General features: G+C 36.6%; 1 protein-coding gene across 1 annotated transcript; it reads right to left on the reverse strand.

The window, feature by feature from the left end:
- Positions 1-1,903: 1,903 nt before the first annotated feature.
- On the reverse strand, positions 1,904-19,311 carry LOC103709796 (ABC transporter A family member 7-like). Its single transcript, XM_089931015.1, has 18 exons — positions 19,091-19,311; positions 17,293-17,674; positions 17,124-17,203; positions 16,838-16,982; positions 16,070-16,189; positions 15,833-15,960; positions 13,730-13,888; positions 8,806-8,968; positions 8,599-8,724; positions 8,416-8,497; positions 7,916-8,285; positions 5,846-6,046; positions 5,529-5,638; positions 5,318-5,402; positions 4,369-4,497; positions 4,182-4,287; positions 3,888-3,976; positions 1,904-2,378 (listed from the first exon to the last, which is right to left on the reverse strand). Exons 1-18 carry the CDS (start codon positions 19,175-19,177, stop codon positions 2,079-2,081), a joined length of 2,862 nt encoding a protein of 953 aa, XP_089787141.1. The 5' UTR covers positions 19,178-19,311; the 3' UTR covers positions 1,904-2,078.
- Between the last annotated feature and the right edge of the window lie 432 nt (positions 19,312-19,743).

The following is a 19,743-nucleotide window of genomic DNA, read 5'->3' on the forward strand; positions in this document are numbered from 1 at the left end:
AGCAATTTTCCATACGGGTCAATAGATACAGAATAATTATTTTTTATTATTTTTTGATGATAAAGGGCAGAGATGTGGTGTAAATATAATATTATGGTTATGCTTCTCCTTTATCTTTCTCTTTTTTTGAGTTTTTTTTTGCTAAGACAAATATTTCGTACATTACGAATACAAATACACCCAATAAAGTCAGAAAAAAAAGGTCACAAAGTGTCCGAAGCAACTCCCCCTCTCCGGCCTACATGATGATTTCAGAATGACTAGCTACGTAGGCAGCCACCTAATTCGCAGCCCTGTTAGTCTCTTTAAATACATGCTTGGCCTTGAAGGCCACCCTATCTCTCACCATCACCATCCTTTTCCTTTTTTTTCATCTGTATTTAAATATATAAATAATAAATAATAATAATAATATTCCCAGAATTGGAACCGGGATCGCTTCCAAGTTAGTAACAATACTATTATAATAGCCAGAAGATTTCCAACAACGGCCCATTACTATGTTTGGTGTTAAAAAAAATTATTGAATTTTTTTTTTTTTTTTTGATTTTGAAAAAGACCAGCAAACAATAATCCAATTTTTATAGCCTATGCTCGTTGCTGGACCCCAATTGTACACCAGGAGCTCCAAGACAACTAATACTTCGCTAATTATATTATTGTAATTAGCATTTAGAAGAGCAAACTGTTTGACTTGTAATAAAAAAGTGGGAACACCGCTAGCATGCATATAACTATGGAATTCAATTCGCAAATTGGAGATTGTTATTTTAAACTTAACAGCATAGACTAAATAACAATGATGCCAACCTCTAACATTAGCAGATATGAGAAGTTCGTTGCTTGGCCGTTTCTTCAAGTTCTGATGCTAACACGGCACTAAGATATCAGACAGAAAACCTTATATTTGATTTGTATAATTGTATTTCTCCTACTGTTCTCTTGATTGGCAGCCTGTACGTAGAATGTTATCAAAGCATCGTTATTCTGCTTGCAGCGTGCAACTTGTGATTCAGCATACAGAGAATCTTTTACCAGTGTCAGGAGAATTTTTCTTTTGAAACTTTGGAAATGGCAAGGATCAAAATGTGATAATTTAGGATGTCATTGAAATCTGTGTCACTCTCTTTCTGAGATTCATTGCGGAAACACCAGTAAAATTTTCAAAGGAATGTTGCAACAATTAATTGTGTGTAACGTAACACCTCTTAAGATTCAGATATAGAACCTTCACCATTTGGAGGAGATGTTAAAGCTGACTAATATTGGCATGCAGTTCTTAGAGGTAGGGATCATGAAAGAAACAAAGAGATGTGCATTTACCAATAACTGTTTTTACATTGTTTTATATTTATTGTTATGAAACAATGCCAGTTTATTATACATGAAGAGGTAAAAATAGACGAAAAATTGATTGCATACATGTTGGAAACCAATTCAACTTGAAAGCTCAAGCTGTTAAGTTTTGAGTTTAATTATCAATATCAACCATTTTTCCTCTCACTAGTTATTCTTTGTGGGACTAAACATCACATGTGATTTTTAATATTCCTACCTTTATCCCTTCACCAGATTCCTACCAGGCTTCCTTGTTCTTGTTCTCAAGGGGAAAACATGACATGTCAAGCAAGTTCTCCAATCCTAAATAAGTTTCTACATGCAAGTAGAGATTATAATGCAACTAGCAAAACCCCATATGCTACAAAGAGACAAGTAAACCTTACACGGCGCGTTTTCACAGCAGCATGACACCATAAGGGAATACTTTATGCCATCAAAGCATAATGCTCATGTCAAAACTCTAACTAATGCACTGATGCTGCTTGTTTGGTTCCCCATTTAGGTATTAACAATTTCCAGAATGGAAACTGAAAAATGCAAATCTGTACTAGTTCACGATATATATAGAATGGCATAATGTCATATGAACCAGCAAACAGTTAATTGGATGCTGTAATTTGGACATAAATACACAATAAGAACTGAATCCACATTGTCCTTCGGATCAACACTGATGTTATATATATATATATACAATCAACATTGTCCTAATGTACAGTGGAGAAAATATGAACCACTCATGACAACTTATCAAACAATTCTGCTCTTTTTGCAACCTTTATGAAGACATCTTCCATGGTTGTATCAGCTAAACCCCATGCCCGTACACTGACTTTGCTCTTAAAGTTACCAACAGCTGAGAAGACATCAGCAATTCTAACTTCTTGCTTTGGCAATTCGAATTTCTGCGTCCCTGATATCTGATAAATCTTCTTTGCATTAGGAGACACTGTAAATACTAAATTCTCCACTTCTTGTTCATCGTCTGGAGATGTTGTCATTGTAAAGATGTAAGACTCTCCATATCTGGCCTTCAGCTGTCACAAAAACACACATAACATATTTTCTTTTCTATATGCTGCTTTGTTGATGCGCTGTTTAACTATTCATTTTCATTTTGAGCAAAAAGTTTTCAGAACATAATTTTCTTGGCTCTGGACATTATCTCACCAGTCATTATATATAATATGTGTAATACCAATTACATAGAATAGTATGGAGGGAAGAAAATGAAGTTAATTGTTAATCCCTAATCTCTTTTAGGATTGCATGAGCCAAATCATATTTCGTTGATAAGCATTTCGTTTGATGGGTTTGCTGCCCCTGATTATTTAGATGCCTGTTATTTGTTAGGTGATGAAGAAATGTAACATGCTACTAGATGTTCTTACTGAAGTCGATAACACATATAGCAAGGTTGGTGCAAGCATTTGGGTGGATGAATCATGGCCTACTTCTTGTGTTTTGTCACTTTGTTGAGTCACATTCATCTTCACGGCCCTCTGTTCACAAACTTGGGTTTGGGTGCTTCAATTCCTAGATACATAGTTTTTCCTTGGTGTAGTATTTGTGAAAAGATTATTGATCATGGTCATCCACAATGCTGGAAAATACTGCACTGGTTATGCAGTGCTTCCTCTGCTGCCATGAGATGGAAATAGTTAATGACAAGTCCTATTATCTTTCTTCATGTGTGTAGTTATTGTTCAATGGCAGCTTGTGTTTTTCAGGGCAGCTTTGGCACATATAGACCACATTTAACAAGGTAAAGTGTTATAAGGTTGTGATCAGATGAGAATATGCTAGATAAGATGCTATCTTCTCAACAATTTAAGTCTTTTCCTAGCCCCTTTTTTTTTTTCTGTTTTTAACAAAATAAACATCCTTTTTTGGCTCAGAGTGACAAGTCCTGCACAAAGAGAAGAAGTAGAAAACCCTAGCAGGCGCAACTCAAACAATACTCTGGGTGGCTACAATCAACTGTCATTTGGTGTATAGAAAATTATTCTTAGGTGTACCAGCAGTACTATTTCTGAGATGAAGGTTCAAATTATTCATGCAAGATGGGCTACTCATGAATATACGAAAGGCTAGCCAAGAGGGGCTGGTGCATTTGAAGCTTGTCGATAAAAGCGAATTTCTTGACCGGCTGGTTCACAAATTATTTCATGATGGAACAAATTGTTGATCTACCAACGAAAAGAAATATGAATCATTCATTGTCAGGTATAACCTGAGTCTATGCGGAGGCCATAGTTCACATCTAATGAACTGATAAGTAATCTGATAGACAAGAGGAGCTGGTGCATTTGGAGCTTGTCAATAAAAGTGAATTTCTTGATCGGCTGGTTCACAATGTTTTTGATGGTGTCCAATATTATCATTATTTCATGATGGAACAAATTTTGATTTACCAATGAAAAGAAATATGGATCATTCATTGTCAAGTATAACCTAAGTATATGTGGAGGCCATAGTTCACATCTAATGAACTGATAAGTAATCTGATAGACATAATAGTACTTCAATGAAACTTGTTAAATTACCTCTCTTGGGTTTCCTATGCACTGAAGACTGCCATCTACAAAGATTCCCAATCGATCACATAGAAACTCAGCCTCTTCCATCGAGTGTGCTAAAAATTAGCAAAAAAGACAACTTAGAAAATGTGTGCTCAAACTTCAAAGGCTGATCTAATAGTGTCACCAGCCACTATGATCAGACGTGGTACAACCACGTAACATTCTTGAATAGAGACAGCTAACTTAACAGAAAAATAATAAATCAAATGTTCACACTAGCATACATAATGGGGATACTGGTTAAGCAGTGATTATTACTAGAAAGAATAGTTGCTCTGTTCTGCTTTGCATGCTTCAAAACATTCCACAACTTTTTTCTTGAAGCAGGATCTAGGCCAGTACTGGGCTCATCCATGTAGACAACCTAGCATATTCGCCGCATATACACCAATAAGGATGAAGTAGAATATTGATTAACAAGGAAACATATAGGTTAGGAGCATACTTCAGGATCCCCTATCAATGAGATGGCAACGCTAAGCCTCCTTTTCATGCCACCGCTGTATTTCTTGACTTGTTTATCAGCAACACCACCGTGAAACAAATTTACACTTTTTAAAGATTCTTCAACAGTCTACAGTATCATGGAAAATGAATGCACATGATCATTTCAGAGGCAACTGACTTATTTATGCATGCCAAGTTTTATTTCATTCTTTTCATTTTGTAAAATGCAACAGGTCATGATGGACGCGAGCTCGGTGCTCCCTAAGCTTTGCTGTAATACATGCTCTTCACATTGCATAGGATCAAAACAGAAAGGTTTGAGAACCAATTGTACCGAGATCAACCAATACCTACCTGCAGCCTTATGAAGCGTGTTGTAGATAAATATGATAATGCTGACATTCAATAAGATGTCACTTGGTATGAAATAAATTGATGGTCAGGCAGCAGGAACTTAGCAGAAATAACAAAGATACTCCAAATCAGTAAACTGGCACTATGGAGATCATCGTAGAGCATATGGTCTTAGAGGATGGTCAATACTAAACAAAGTGCAATGCAGCTCTGTAGGTACCATTTGTTAGAACTTGATGGCCCAAAGATAGACTTAGTTAATCATTCTTATCATCTAAAAATAATGCATTGTAGCTGAGGAAATCTCTGGATAGGGCGACAACAAGGTGGATGAAGTAGAGATGTGCTTCATGGTATCCCTTTATTACCATATACTAGCAGGATCAAGGGGAATATTTAGCGATTACTAGTAATTGAAACCCCCAAAAAAGCCAATTTAAATGGAAATAGAAAGAAAAGAAGACATCAAGTGAGAGCAAAGCCCTATATATGTGCTTCAGGATGTGCTAATCCTCTGATGGATAGCATATGAAAGCTACACTATATACATGCTACATTAATCAAAGAGTATGATAGGTGCCACAAAAACTCACAAGCATTAAAGCAGAACCTTTAAGGTTCTTCAATCGACCATAGAACAATAGATGCTCCCTACCTGTCAACATTTCCCAGAGCATGCTGCATTAATCAGAAAAAAGAAAAAAAGAATCAGAAGACATGTTTCATCAGTTATATCATAGTAAATCATGTGAGTTTCATTTTATCAGTATAATTCTTGTCGTGTGGAAGTAGAACATTTCTTACTCATTCTGTGGGCACACACTCATGCTGCTGTATATTTTATCCATATCATTCTGAATGTTGAATCCCCGGACAAATGCATTTCCGGATGTGGGTGCTATAAGACCAATCATCTGCAAGTTGCATTTAATTAAATACATAAATAATATATATAGGTCACTGTATATATAACATTTATCTGGGATCAGCAAAGTTTTATTAGTAGGGAAAATAGAGAATATTAGAACTAATCTTTTGATTCCCCTGTTTGTACTGGTGAAAACAGATGCAGTTTAAAAATCTGATTGCTAAACTGTAAAATTGGAATTCTTGCTACAAACCATATTGATAAAGGTTGTCTTTCCAGCACCATTAGGGCCAAGCAGCCCAAAGCATTCTCCACGTGGCAAGGCAAGAGATAAACCTTGAACTGCAAACTTATCCTGGTTTCCATCCTTTCCAGGATAAACCTTCTTTAGGTTATCACAGATGATTGCATAACTTGTATCAGGTTCAAGAAGTAGCTGTTCAACCATTTTCCTCTGACATAAAGTGAAATAATTTTTGTAAGAAAAAAAAAAACTAGTTACGCTTTGAGAGAACAGAAGGTGACTACATAAGTTTGATAGGAAGAAACACCTACAAACCTCAACTATTATACCATCCATATGCTGGTCAAAGCCTGCCAGCATGTTAAGCTTATTTTTCCAAACTTGACATGCAATGACATGGAAAAATAAGCAAGCCCGTGAAAAAGATTTCAAACTAGCAACTTATAGTCAAAGAAAATATACTTAATTCAGTTCTTTTGTTTTTTATTTTAATATATAGACCAATTTTCAAAGCTTTATACTTGTGCATGGACATAGTTTTGAGTTTTTTTTTCATACAAACCAACTTTAATAGTTTACATAACCACTTTACACATTAAAAACAAAATAACCTCAAGATTCATGGTAAAATTACAGGGGGGGTATGTAACTGTATTTACATATTAGCATCATAATTGAAGTGTTGAACATATACTGCCAGTATTGCGGGAACCTTGTATGTTGGTAATATTGTTAAAAGCTTATATGATACGGGTTACCTTAAATTTTGACCCTCTTTCTTATGCCAAAGGAATTTTTATGATAACAACATCCAGAATCTGTAAATCAGGATAGCAGTTCTTCATGAAGAAATGGAAGGAAAGTTCTGTGGAGAAGACTTCCAGTGCAACTAGAAGACATAAAGACCATTCAGGAAGAGTAGGTACAATTTTAGATTGGAAATGTAGGGTGCAACCCTTTAGCACTATGTATTAGTTTGTGTCAAGAACAATGATTAGAAAATACAAGGTTCAGAGATACACATCCTTGTACCATGTGGAAAGCTTGCCAGCCTGGTAGATATGGTAGATAAATTAAGGTACAGATAAACAACAGTCCTTGTTTAAGATGTTTTTGGTTTAAAGAAGAGAAAAACGAATTGCAGGATACCTAAAGCATAATCTGAAGAAATGAAAAAATGTTCTTCATATTTAAGTGGACTTCAAGACACGTTGGAGAACATCTCTATATATAACTAGTATAGCGAGAATGCTCTTGGAGCAACTCCACCCCTGAGTATATCTGCGCTTTGACTCCAATGGGCCTTGCTCTTCTCTTGGAGTCTCCACTCCAGCATGCCCACATGGATTGCACGAGCAAGATGCTATCTTTTTTAATTTTGCTTTGTTGGTAGAAAGATGCTATCTTCTGCTGTATAAAATGGAAATACTTGGGGTTGTATCCACACCCCCAAGTGACTCCACAATGGTCCCTCTTTGACTTTGTTTTTCTTTAAACCATTAGGCATTTTGTACAGTGTCAAATTTCTTTTCCTTTAAATTGGGCATTCTTTCAGCATGAGGACTCTGTGTTCTGTGTCTGTGCATGGCATGTGCAAAAGTCTAGTTTAATCATAAACCAACCATCTAGAGTTGTTTATAAATATATGAATACCAGTAGCAATTTTTGTGTTTGAGTAGAAAAGAGAACTATCTCTTAGCTTGCATGAAAACCATCTACAGATGATATGGGCTTTCTAAAGTCAGGTTAGGGACATAACAGGAAAATGTCTCTGCAAACTGGATTAAACATTTATTTCAATTTTAACATAGATTCTGACAATATATTGGGAGTAATCTAGTGGCATTCTACAGCTACTTCTTGTCTAATATTAATGCTCGCGGCAATGACAACATTAGTCTTATGTATGTCACTTTGTAATCCTGCTTTAAGTTGTGCTAAACTGGATAAGGCCTACCACAATCCACAGACAATTTCAAGAATTTAAATGATGATATATGCAAGCCAGAAACAAATGAACTTTGCAATGCACCATTGGGCATGTCATCATTATTGTACACTTGCAGAGTCTTGACTTACTTCTTTGATAATATCAGGCTTTTCCATGTCCACAGAAACTTCCTTTGAACCCTGTCTTCGAATATTAAACCTTTGATTAGATGGAGTCTTCATCAGAAAGCATTGTAGGGAAAATAGAGGGTTATTGCTGATTCCCCTGCCCAGTGAGGCACCCTGATTAAGATAATATGCGACAGGAAGCAGTACCAACCATTCTATGACAATGATAGTCAAGACATCTCTCATTCCATTCAGACTATCGTTTAAATCTCCCCAGCGCATACCAGAAGTTCCCATTTGATCTCCATTAAAAGAATACTGGCCAAACTCATAAAGCCCTCGATATAGGGAAAATGCAGGTATGATCTCCATAACCAAAAGCCATTTCCCTAAAATAGCAAATGTAAAGATGAAAGAAAATGCTCATCAGATGGCATAAGGGAAACAGAAAGAAAGTTAGAACAAAGAATGGGACTATAGAGCTGAAAAAATCAACTAAAAGGAATTCTTTTCACTTTACCCGGAAGGATGTATCTTCAACAAAAAAATGGAGAAGATATCCTGCCATGATCCCCGATCCAAATATATATAGGTATCCAATTACTATCATCGAGAAGATAGACCAAAAGAAAAAAAAATCACAGGTCATGTCTCAGGAAGAATTAATTATTTACGATAGATAAACTTATTGAGTTATTTCAAACCTTCTGCAGTCTTGACGTTCGAAAAGAATGCTGCTGTCAGAAAAGCAAGCACAATCTGCAAGTTTATAGAAGTGAAATAGAATACAAACTGTATACCGTAGTCATTCAGCATAAAGAATTTTAGGCCTGCATAGAATGAACCTTTTAAATTAACTACTTGATTTAAAATGACCTTCACTCCAGGAAGTCCACTAAATATCATCTTACCTATTACAGAACCAAGTATCACAAAGGATAACACATAAGCTGAGGATAGGAAAAGGAAGTAAACATAAGAAATGATCCAATAAGGACCATCTTGAAGCCCATGCATTTTCATCATGATTCTTAGTTTATGCTGCTTCTCATAAACCAGATAAATCAACATGACCTGCGTCAGTAGGCAAAATTTAGTTATATACGAGCTACATCATCTATCAGGAAAAAAATTGATCAGAATAAGTGGACTGTAGAAAGAATTGTGATATTTAAGATGAATGTTTGAGCTCAACCATCATAAAGAAGATCATATTTACACTTGAGAAAAATATCCATGCATCTACTATATACAAAAACTCCAAGAGCTTAACACATGAAGCCAGACTCCACGAACATGAAGCCTCTGCCTCTGTGTACTAATTATATCTCATGAGAGCCTGCACTTTTTATTTTTTGTCCTTGCACCCTTTTTTTTCACAACTCTCCCTCTCTCTCTCCATCCCGTAAGAAAGGCATGTACACAGCATGTGCTAAATACTAGTTACCATAAATGGAACAATGTCCACTATACTATTAAAAGAAAAATTGTGAAGCCTACTAATTTAAGTTGGACTCGTATAAATAAGCTTACCTAAAGTTGATAGTTCCACAGGATTTCAATCTATGAAGAACATTACATACTACTGGATGAAACTTTGTGCTTCATAGTAGTCATAGAAAAGTAGTCGTAGTTTCAAAAGTTACTTCCTAACTTTTAAATGCATAACTCTGTGACCAAGCATGACCTTTGTTTGGTCTGTCTCAAATTCATGTCCAAGTCAGACAATTGAAGTGGAAACTATTGCTTGCATTCTGTCTACTGAGTCTCTGATATGGTTGTGTTTTGGCCAGCATTAGCTGCCATGTTGGAAGACCGAAGCTAAAGAAGTTTCTCTCCAATTAAAAATTGGTTAAGGGCATAGGAATTTCTTGAATCTCTTATAGGTTATTTAGAATTGTAAATCTCCATAATTCTGTGTCTCAAGTCCCCCCCCCCCCCCCTCCTCCCTCCTTTTTCGAGTGAAAAATCTATACAATTGACAAGAATTAATTTGGGTGACTATATAGCATATTAGTATTTTCTCTCCCTATTCCTATTCTTACATCTTTTGTAGAATTTCACAAAACTAGGACTCTGCCATGATTTGCTCTATTTAATTTTCACATCCCTTTTTTCACATGAAACAAACTGAGAAATTTCATTCCTGCAGCCTGCATTTTGGTGGGTTGTAATGAATTTCTACTCAGTTCTTCATAACTTCAATCAACTAAAATAACTTAAAGGGTCCCTACCCAGCCAACTTTGATTGAAATACCTAAAAGCCAGCAAAATTACCCAAAAAAATATCCGTCGGCTTAAAAGCAGCAACCACTCTGTGAGGAACCGTGTGGGCATGTGTTAGTCCCACATCAACTATTCACTAGAACGATCTTGGGTACTTGTACAACACTAAGGAACTCAAAAATACCTTCCAGGTAGCCATTTTGAAGTAAAGTCCTAGGTTGTTACAAATGGTATCAGAGCAGACCCGACCTATGACCCATGTGGACTAGGAAACACTGCAGCACGGGTTCATTGAGGTTGACCATGGGCCGATCGAGACTCCTAAGGGATTCATCGCACCTCGTTAACAGGGGGTTCGACAATATTTCGGTCTCAAAGCGGGCAGGTCAAAGTAAAACTTTTCTTTTTGGGCAAGACTTTGATCAAACATATCTTTCAATTCGAGAGAAATTATGTGACACGACAAGAGATAAAGTTGACATGGGAGTCGAGATCCAGCTCCAAGATGATTTCACCTTAGCATTAATTTCTTACTAACTGTTTTAAGAATTTTTTAACCTATTTTAACTCAGAGGAACCTGTCTCAGATTAGAGGATGCAGACCTCACTAGTAGGTGCAATGTAAATCAGTTTTAGTATAAATTAGCGAAAGCAAAAATGGTTTGAAACCTACTTTTACAATTCTATTATTTTCTACGAGAGGCTTGAGCTGAACAGATTGAAGGAATTGCTTCCTCCTCTCTCCCGTCAGAAAACATGATTACTCTAACATGTTTTTTTAGCCTATGAGCCAAAAGCTTAACGAATACCAGTTATCACATAGCTTGAAGGATAGAGATGATGTCATGCAGATGAATACTTTTATTCAAAGAAAACTAGATAGATCAATTGAATGGTACAGATCTGATTGGTTGCGAGATGATGAACCAGCATTAAGGAGTTGGCTTCAAATATCTGTCTACAGTAAAAAGAAAAATTAAGTCTACATCTTATTCTAGTACATGCTACACCATTCCAATAGCCTTTTTTCCAATAAATGCAGAAGAATATATATTCCTGAATAGCCTGGTCAAATAAGTACATTAAACAACAGCCTAAATTTTGCTGAAAATGATAACTATATGTGCAAACTTACCTTAGCAAAGTCATAAATGGTTTCATCTCCCACTGCATGTTACAACATATTTTGCATGAATGTCATGCACGTAGGGAATAAATAAGGCATCTCTAATCATTCTCTTAGCCCTGTAGAAGTGCTCCTTTATTTTCACAATACCATAACCAGTGAAAGCGACTATATATCCATAAAAAATCTTAAGAAGATGATCCATCAAGTGTTTGACAATAAAAGGGCTTAGTAACTTCCACAACTTATAGGTGCTAAGTTTCTCAACAAGGTGATCACATGATCCTATGTAAATGTAGTTATGCTTATAAGTACCTCTAACAATTTCACAGGGGAAACCAAAGGCAGCTTATGTACCCGCCACCTAAGAATCATCCGAACACAAAGTTATCCTTTCTATGCCACAGATACAAGAAAGTATCCAATATGGCACCTTTATAATACCAAATCTTACTTACACCGACCAACTATGATGTTATTTGCACGATCCATGTCAAAATCATGATAACACCCATGCAAGGTTTGTTTTATGGTAGATGCTCTAGAGATAAGGTGCTCCAAGACTGAGTATCAATTATCAAGATTTTTTGCTTCATTACCTATTATAGGCAAGGACCGTCGTATTACCCCGAACCACCCAGTATGGGTATCAGGTCAAAAATAGTACAAAAATCATATTTGGGTCGGTACAGGCCCATACTGACCCATACCGAGGTGTACCAAGATTAAAGTGAGAAAACTGGTTCAAGAGTTGTTTCGATATGGAATGTATACCTGTTCTGACCTATATCATACCAAACTGGTAATATATTGGTATAATATTCGGTACCAAGATTGTAGATCTTGATTTTAGGTGCACCCAAAAATAATGTTTGGCTCTCCATTCAAGCACTTAAGTAAAACATCAGGTTACATTTGGCATTGCAACTAGGCCATTTAGCTTTGATATATCTTTCAGAAGAACAAAGGTGATGATAGCAACAATCTAAACTTTGACAATTATGTCTTCCATACTAGAACAATGTAATCAAACCTAATCATATTTTTGAGGAGATAAGACCAAGGAAAAGAAATTTGCACTCTATTATGTTCCTTCTAGAACCATGTTAATTGCTTCCTCAAGGTTATAGTAACAAGATACAACGTCTGCATACACACAAGTTTTCTATAGGTGAATAACATTAAGGAGTTCTACCATCTTTTTTTCTTATAATCTGCACTATGCCCAGATATACATATATACATGATGTGTGACAAGACTTAGTTACAAAATCTTTTATATCGCTCCCTTTGTTCAATCTATTCTCTATTGCTTTCAGGTTAGTCATGCAACATTGACAATTTATATAGAGTTCAAAACAAGGATTATTGAACCAAGCCGAACCAGCCGGTTCAGCCTAAACCGAGCCGACCCGGTCTCCGACGGGGCCGGTTGATTGGATGTGGCCAGAATCAACCGAAACCAGCTGAAACCAGTCGGAATCGGATGGTTCTGTCCGGTTCGACTCGGATTCGGTGCAAACCGACCCCCGCTGCGGGGCTATGGCAATGATTTATATTGTTCATTTTTTGATTTGTATCATTTTGAAGCAATAATATGCATCATCTAGCTTATACCGAGATCATAGAAACATCCAAAAACATAAAAAAGACATCAAGAAAACAACAAAAAAAACATCAAATTCGGCTTAAATTTATAGAAAAAGTTCGAAAAGAGAGATAATTACGAAAAAAATATAAATTAGGGCGTGCCAGTCCGTGAACCAGCACTTCCGATTCGGTCTGGTTCGAACCAGTACCGAACCATACTGGTCACCGACCGGTGTCTCGGTGCCGGTTCGACAAACCTTAGTTCAAAACAAGTAAGAAGTAGGTATAAGTTTCAATGGCTTTTATATCTTAAAACATCCTCATTCCTACATACACCATGCAAATGTGAAGATTGACATAAGATATATATAGGTACACACACACACACACAACATAGGTCATCCAAAAGGAAGGGGGCCATAAATAACGTTACAGCAACATCTCAATCCTACCAAAATATTAGGCTAAATTTATTAATATAAGAAGAATGTTAATGCAATTTGCTCAAGATAAAAGGGCCAAAAGGGCTATTATACAATTACGATCCTAGCAATCTAGGATCTTGGGAGCAGACCAAAGCTTTGGCATTTTTTGCACAAAGTGGCTACCCCAGGACTCAAATCTATGCCATTGCACTCGTCAAGCCAAGCGTTTTACCATTGCACCTGTCAGGCCAAGCATTTTACCATTGCACCAAACAATGGCTCCTAATTAGTGCATTGGAAATTAATGCACCCCGAAAACACCTTATGGTAATTTAACAATATTAACAATTAGAAGTATCCAGTTGCGGAGGTCTTTTCATGTAAATGCCAATACTAGTAACACACAAGAAATACAAATCATGAATAAAATGGCATTTAAAGACCACAAAACCAAGACCTACTTCTTACCGGAAATAGTAGTTCCACAATCCACTGAAAGAAAAGAGCACTAAGAAGAGAAGAAAAATCAAGTGAAAGTTGATTAGCTGGTTTAGGCATTTCCTTAGTAAACTCCAATTGCATCTTCGAATCTGCACCTTTTACGAACTGGAGGTAGGCATTTGAAACCTATACAAGATTGTAAACAGGGGGTTCAAGATTTATTATAGTCTCCAAATCCATATTTTTAAAAAAAAAACATGACAACAAGAAGTACATAAGAAAGTTTTAGAATGAACAAGAACAGGCATTAAATGCAAGTAATTCCATTGTCATGTTTTCATGAAGAAGCAACTGAATGCAAAAGGCTGGCTATATAACTAAGATCTACTTCAGAAGAACTTCCACCAATAGGTACAGCAATCAGCACTTCAACTTAATTCTACACAAGAATAAGGATTGAGTTGTTGTGCAAGAAAAATATTTTAAAAGGGATTAATAGGCACTAGGTAGTTAAAAGTCAACAAATGGTCAAACTGGACTGAACCTGCCAAGAAATATTTCATTTGGGTGGGTTTGATTATTATCTTCATTCCCAGAACATCTCTAACTCTTTTGACCTTCAGCTTTTGGTCTCTGATTTTATTTGTTTAATCTAATATAATAATATCTATAGTATACTTTATCTTACTCTATATTTTGAATTTTCCAAAGAAAGTGCAATACATAAGTTTAATAAAAGTGTCTTTGGTGTTGCTGAAGATGCTACATTTACCTAGATGAAATAGAAACAATTTTGAGTATATGAAACATGTCTACCGTCCGCTAAATACAATTAAAGCTAACATGTTTCCTAGAGCAAACTAGTGCACCAGCTGCATATTTTTTAGCAGTGCTTCGTATTCTTCACTGTCAATGTATGATCCCCTATGTCACATAATACCCTCATGCCCCTTAAGCATCATTGCTATGATACATGACACTTAAGTTTTAGTATGGCTTGAATTTTGAAAACAAAGTATTCTTTCATGGTTTATTTTTTATTCCATGAATATCGTTTCTTTACCATAGCTCTAAAAGAAGACTTTCCATCTCTTGAACTTAGCTAGTTCTCCTTTCTTACTTTTTTGTCATATCAAATACCTTCATTAGAACTACAATCATGAAATGACTACTGAAGGAGAAAATTATTTACATCAAACTAATCAAAATTAGGCTCAATATGGGCAAACATGCTAGAAACCAATATCGGCGGAATCAATACCGGGCACCATACTAGTTCTCCGGCGGGACGAGTTGGTACGGATCTATACCGACACAGTAGAAGAGGCAGGGGAGAGGGAGAACGAGAGAGAGAGAGAGAGAGATAAGGGGGGAGGGGGGGAGGAAGGGAGGGAGGCCGCCGGCCTCCCTCCCTCCCTCCCCCGCCTGCTCTCTCTTTTCCTTCTCCTTCTCCGCCTCCGGCAATGGATTTCGTTTCCGTTGCCAAAACCATAACAGTAGGCCGCCGATATGGCTCAGAATGGTCGGAACCGCCCAATTCAAGATGGTTCCACCGACCCTACTAGAAACGTTACTAGAAGTTACAAGTATATGTTCAAGTTTGCACTTTTGCACTTATATCGGTGTATCTGGTTTCTCAAAGATTTCAAAACTTTGATTCCTCCTAGTCTATTTTGATATTGCAAAGACAGAGAAACATGCAAGATAAGCTAAGCAACTAAAAAAGACCACAAAAAAACCACCCAAGAAAAGACCGCACCTATATGAGAATTCACAAGAGGTTCACCTGTCGCGTGCACCGTTTTCTAGTAGTTTACTTATGTTTCTCTTTTGATATATTGATTCTCTCCTACAGTTCTCTTGTGGTTTAACAGATCTTTAAGATCTTGACACTTGACGAACCTTCTGTTAGAATAGGGTACAAAAATCCTAGAAATATTCATTAGTAAGACTATAATAACCTGATAGCCCCAAAGTAAAGAAAACTGATCATATACAAATAAGAAAAATCATTCTAATATGGTTCTGAAATTGAACTTTCAAATGAACAGGAAGCTGAAGTTATGAAAGGAAAAAAAAGAAAAATAAAAGAAAAGGCAGCTTTCAAATTCATTGTCATCCAATACCCACCACATTTAATGAGCGTGAAACACGCATCAATGCAGGAGGAGTACCACGCATACTGGCATTCTTATATGTCGAGTTATACCAAATAATCACATTAAAACTTTTCTCGTTGGAGTTTAAGAAATCATAAGCTGCACAATGAGAAAAAAAAAAAAACAAGTATATTTATGTCCACTTGCTATGCAAAATAAAAGAGGGGATAAGACATGTCAATTCATAGAAGAGAAGAAAAAGACTAACCTCCCATGATTTCATTTATCACCCCCTCTGTGTTCCCAAGACGGTAACCTTTAAACAGTTCATTGTTTATCTCTGAGGAGCTACGGCACCATAAGGGTAAAGCTTGAACACACTTCAGCTCTGACCCAAAATTTTAGAAGTGATAATTTCAGAAGGAAATGACACTGAATGGAGAACTGTTCTCCACAGGATAAATGCATGCACAAGGATGATTGACATGCATTTGTAAAAATGCCATAGTTATGAATCAGTTTATATATAGGCACACATTTGTCGAAGACATAATAATTTAAATGGATGGATATTTTTATGGTGGTATATCAGGATTTCAAAATAATCTTAAAAAAGGTTCTCATCATCTTTAAGCATAAGCTTTGAGGCATTTTGATGTTAAATATCATGTATTCATGGTGCGAAAGGCAAATACAGTGAGCAAAAAGTACATTAGAATAAAATGTACATGATTTTCTCTCTTAAACGATATACTTCCTTCAATCCCATGAACTCAGGGTTGCACATAATTTGACAACAAACTGAATAATGGGCCAGAGGCCCAGAACTATATGCAAGGAATTAGCACTGTAAATAATAACCTTTTCATTTTCAATTTTTTACAAAATCACCCAGTGAATAGAGGTAATACTGTAAGGCAGAGAGGCCTTTTGGTAGTCAAAGCAGCATTCTGTATCTTTGTTACATAGCTCTTGCATATCTATTTGAAAAAAAGTAAATTAGATGATCTCTCCAAATGGCCAGGAAGTTTAATACCTTGCTGGAATGTGGCAGTAGCTATCTGAATGGGAATTGTAAGGGTATAATTTTGTCTGCATTCAGGTTGAACAATATATAGGGGTCTACCAGAGAAAAAAGCAGGTTCAATAAACTCTGTTTCTCTGGTCACTGTATCCGTTCCCTGAAAGATTGTCAGACAACATATAAGCCTTTTACCATAAAAAAGAACAGCATATAAGCCTTAATCTAGTAAGTTTATAGTGAACAATAAAAGAATGAGAAAATTCTGAAGACAAATACTTATCTATTCAATACAACTTACTGTGATAAAGTTCGACAGATTACTCAAATAATTTAAGAGATTTGAAGGCGATGAACTTGTAAACAGGTCCAGTGCCAAGCCTAACAAATTTAATGGTCAGTATCATACAACAGGATTTAGAATGTAACATAAATCTTCCAACTTCAAGTAACATAGGAAAGTCACATACTGTCCACAAGAGATCGATTCCCCCCAGTGAGAAGTACAGCAGCTGGACAGGACTGTGCGTCTCTGCATGACTTGTTTGGCAGGTCAGTGAATGTACTAAAATCAACCTCTGCAGCACGATATTCAGGACGAGGTACTTGCAATAATGCAGGCCATTCCTCAGGATTTGGTATTGCACAGCTGTCTGCCTGGTCTGAAGTAGAATACTGAATTCCACATACGTTCTCACATGAACCGTTTCCATTCGTGTCAACACAACGACAACCACATTTATATTTCGGACTATCTAGCTCACTGTTAATGGCCCATTGCAGGACAGATAGTAACACACAGATGATTAATGGATATATTATTATTCGAATAGTTAACTTCCGATTGCGTATCTGCAAATCCAAGCAATGACGATTGCATCGTTATAGCAAGCAATAATGTTCGAAAATCAGTTAGTTGCCATGTGTACACTAATGGGGCAAGTTGTTTAAGTAATTTTCCATATTAGATTTCGGTTCATTCCTCAGCTTTCGATAAAGCATGCAATAAATGTTATTGACAAGTATGACCACTCTTCATTGTTGAATATGATATGGTGTCAAAAGAATTTCCTATAGCAATAATACCATCTGCAACACTGCTTCATGAGATCTCATCTTTTCTACTATATAGTGCAGATTGCTTGTAAATCCACTAAGTTGAATGTTATCCATGCTTTACTACATAAAATTTCTACCACAAGCTTTAAACAAATGACAGATATCCTCTTAAAATATAAAGCTGAAACTTAAGAAGGGTCTTATTTGTTCACATGCAAGCCTAAAAGCTTTAGGTTATACATAAAGCTCTGACTTCATGATATATAGAAAGTGGTGCTCAACAAAAAGGATTTTTTTCCAGCCACTCATGCACTTAACTGCTAGTGTTAGAAATTGGAATAATGTTCTAAACAAGTAGAATTATTTGTACCAATTTCTTTTAGTTTAATGCACTATATCAGCTTCTAGAAGGCACTAAGATTAGCTTTTCCAAATTGAAGATGCTCAGTCGCATATTTTGAAAAGACAATTTGTTCTTTCAAAGATTCTAATTTTTCTTCTTCAAATATTCCGACTTTGTTGTTGATCGTAAATTGAATTTGTAATTTTAGCTACACCATCGAATCGGCTCACCTCTTACAAACGATCATACCAGCCATGACTGGCATAGTAATCGGTAGAGGATATAAATCTTTGATCAAATTCATGAAAAATATGCATCCGCTCTACCAGCCATAAGATGATAAGAAATCAACGAAAGGGCTAAAATCTAAACAATATATCCAACGAGAAAATTTCTTTTAAATTTTTTTAAAAAATAAAGGATCCCGATAAGCATGTGAAAGGGCAAAACGCATCGGTGATTCAAAGTCATCAACCATGGGTAAAGAAGAAGCACTAATTGAGACTCAAAGTGAAAAACACTTGATCAAAGCCCAGTTATTAGAACAAAAAAAAAAAAAAAAAATTGAAAACAACAACCCATCTCCAAACATCAAAAAAAGAAAGGTATAAAATAAGTGGGTCAACTCCAAGAATTCGCAAAACTTTTAACCAATTCACCACCCGGACTAAGCACGGGAAGATCAATAAACGCAGGAACCGAAACCCCGCCAGTGAAACATAAAAAAAAAAACCCAAGAAAACCATAGAGACTTCCAACATCAAGAAGCTAAAACGTCACAGAAATCGATGGAAAAGGGTGTGTGTGGGGCGGGGGGGGGGGGGGGGGGGGGGGGACAGGAAGAGGACGGATTCGGAGCAACGTACCTGAAAGACGAGGTTTTTCCTCAGGAAAGCGTCGGTTTGGGTGAGGAAGCTCGCAGGCCCGGAAGAACGGGGAGAGGAAGAATCCATTTAACGGCTAGTTCTCCCTCTTTAACACACAGACCCACTCCGCCGAATCAAAAAGAATTCTTGACGCGGAAGGGAAAAATATAGCCGTTGGGATCTCATCAAGGAGGGAAGAAAAACAAGGAATTCTTGACGTGCAGAGTTTTCCCGGCAGGCGTTCTATTTTGTTGAGGACAAGTTTCACAATTCACGTAGTTACCGAAACGTCCACCCTCCTCTATTTCCATTAACTAAATTCTCCAAAATACCCTCAGGCTGCGCAGATCTCAAAGCGAAGCTAGTACACGTTGACTTGCATGACGTATTCCCATCAAAACCTCTATTTCTTCTTGCCTCGGCTTCATGAGAGGCTAAACTGTGGATAATACTATCTTCTCCTACCATTGGATTGATATGATGTGAGAGCACATCGGAATCTCTTTCAAGCAGCTGGGACGACGAAGTTGGCCACAGAGTTAAAGGGATTATCTCTTAAGAGATCTCGGAGTTGTCTCTAGTCTTAACCAGCAGCATATTTTAATTCAAACCAGATGACTGCTTAGGATGCTGGGTGGCCAAAGTCAAGTCAA

Source organism: Phoenix dactylifera, chromosome 5 (assembly GCF_051530095.1).
Source record: "Phoenix dactylifera cultivar Ajwa chromosome 5, Ajwa_hap1_PhDact_Kaust_v1.1, whole genome shotgun sequence".
NCBI lineage: Eukaryota > Viridiplantae > Streptophyta > Magnoliopsida > Arecales > Arecaceae > Phoenix > Phoenix dactylifera.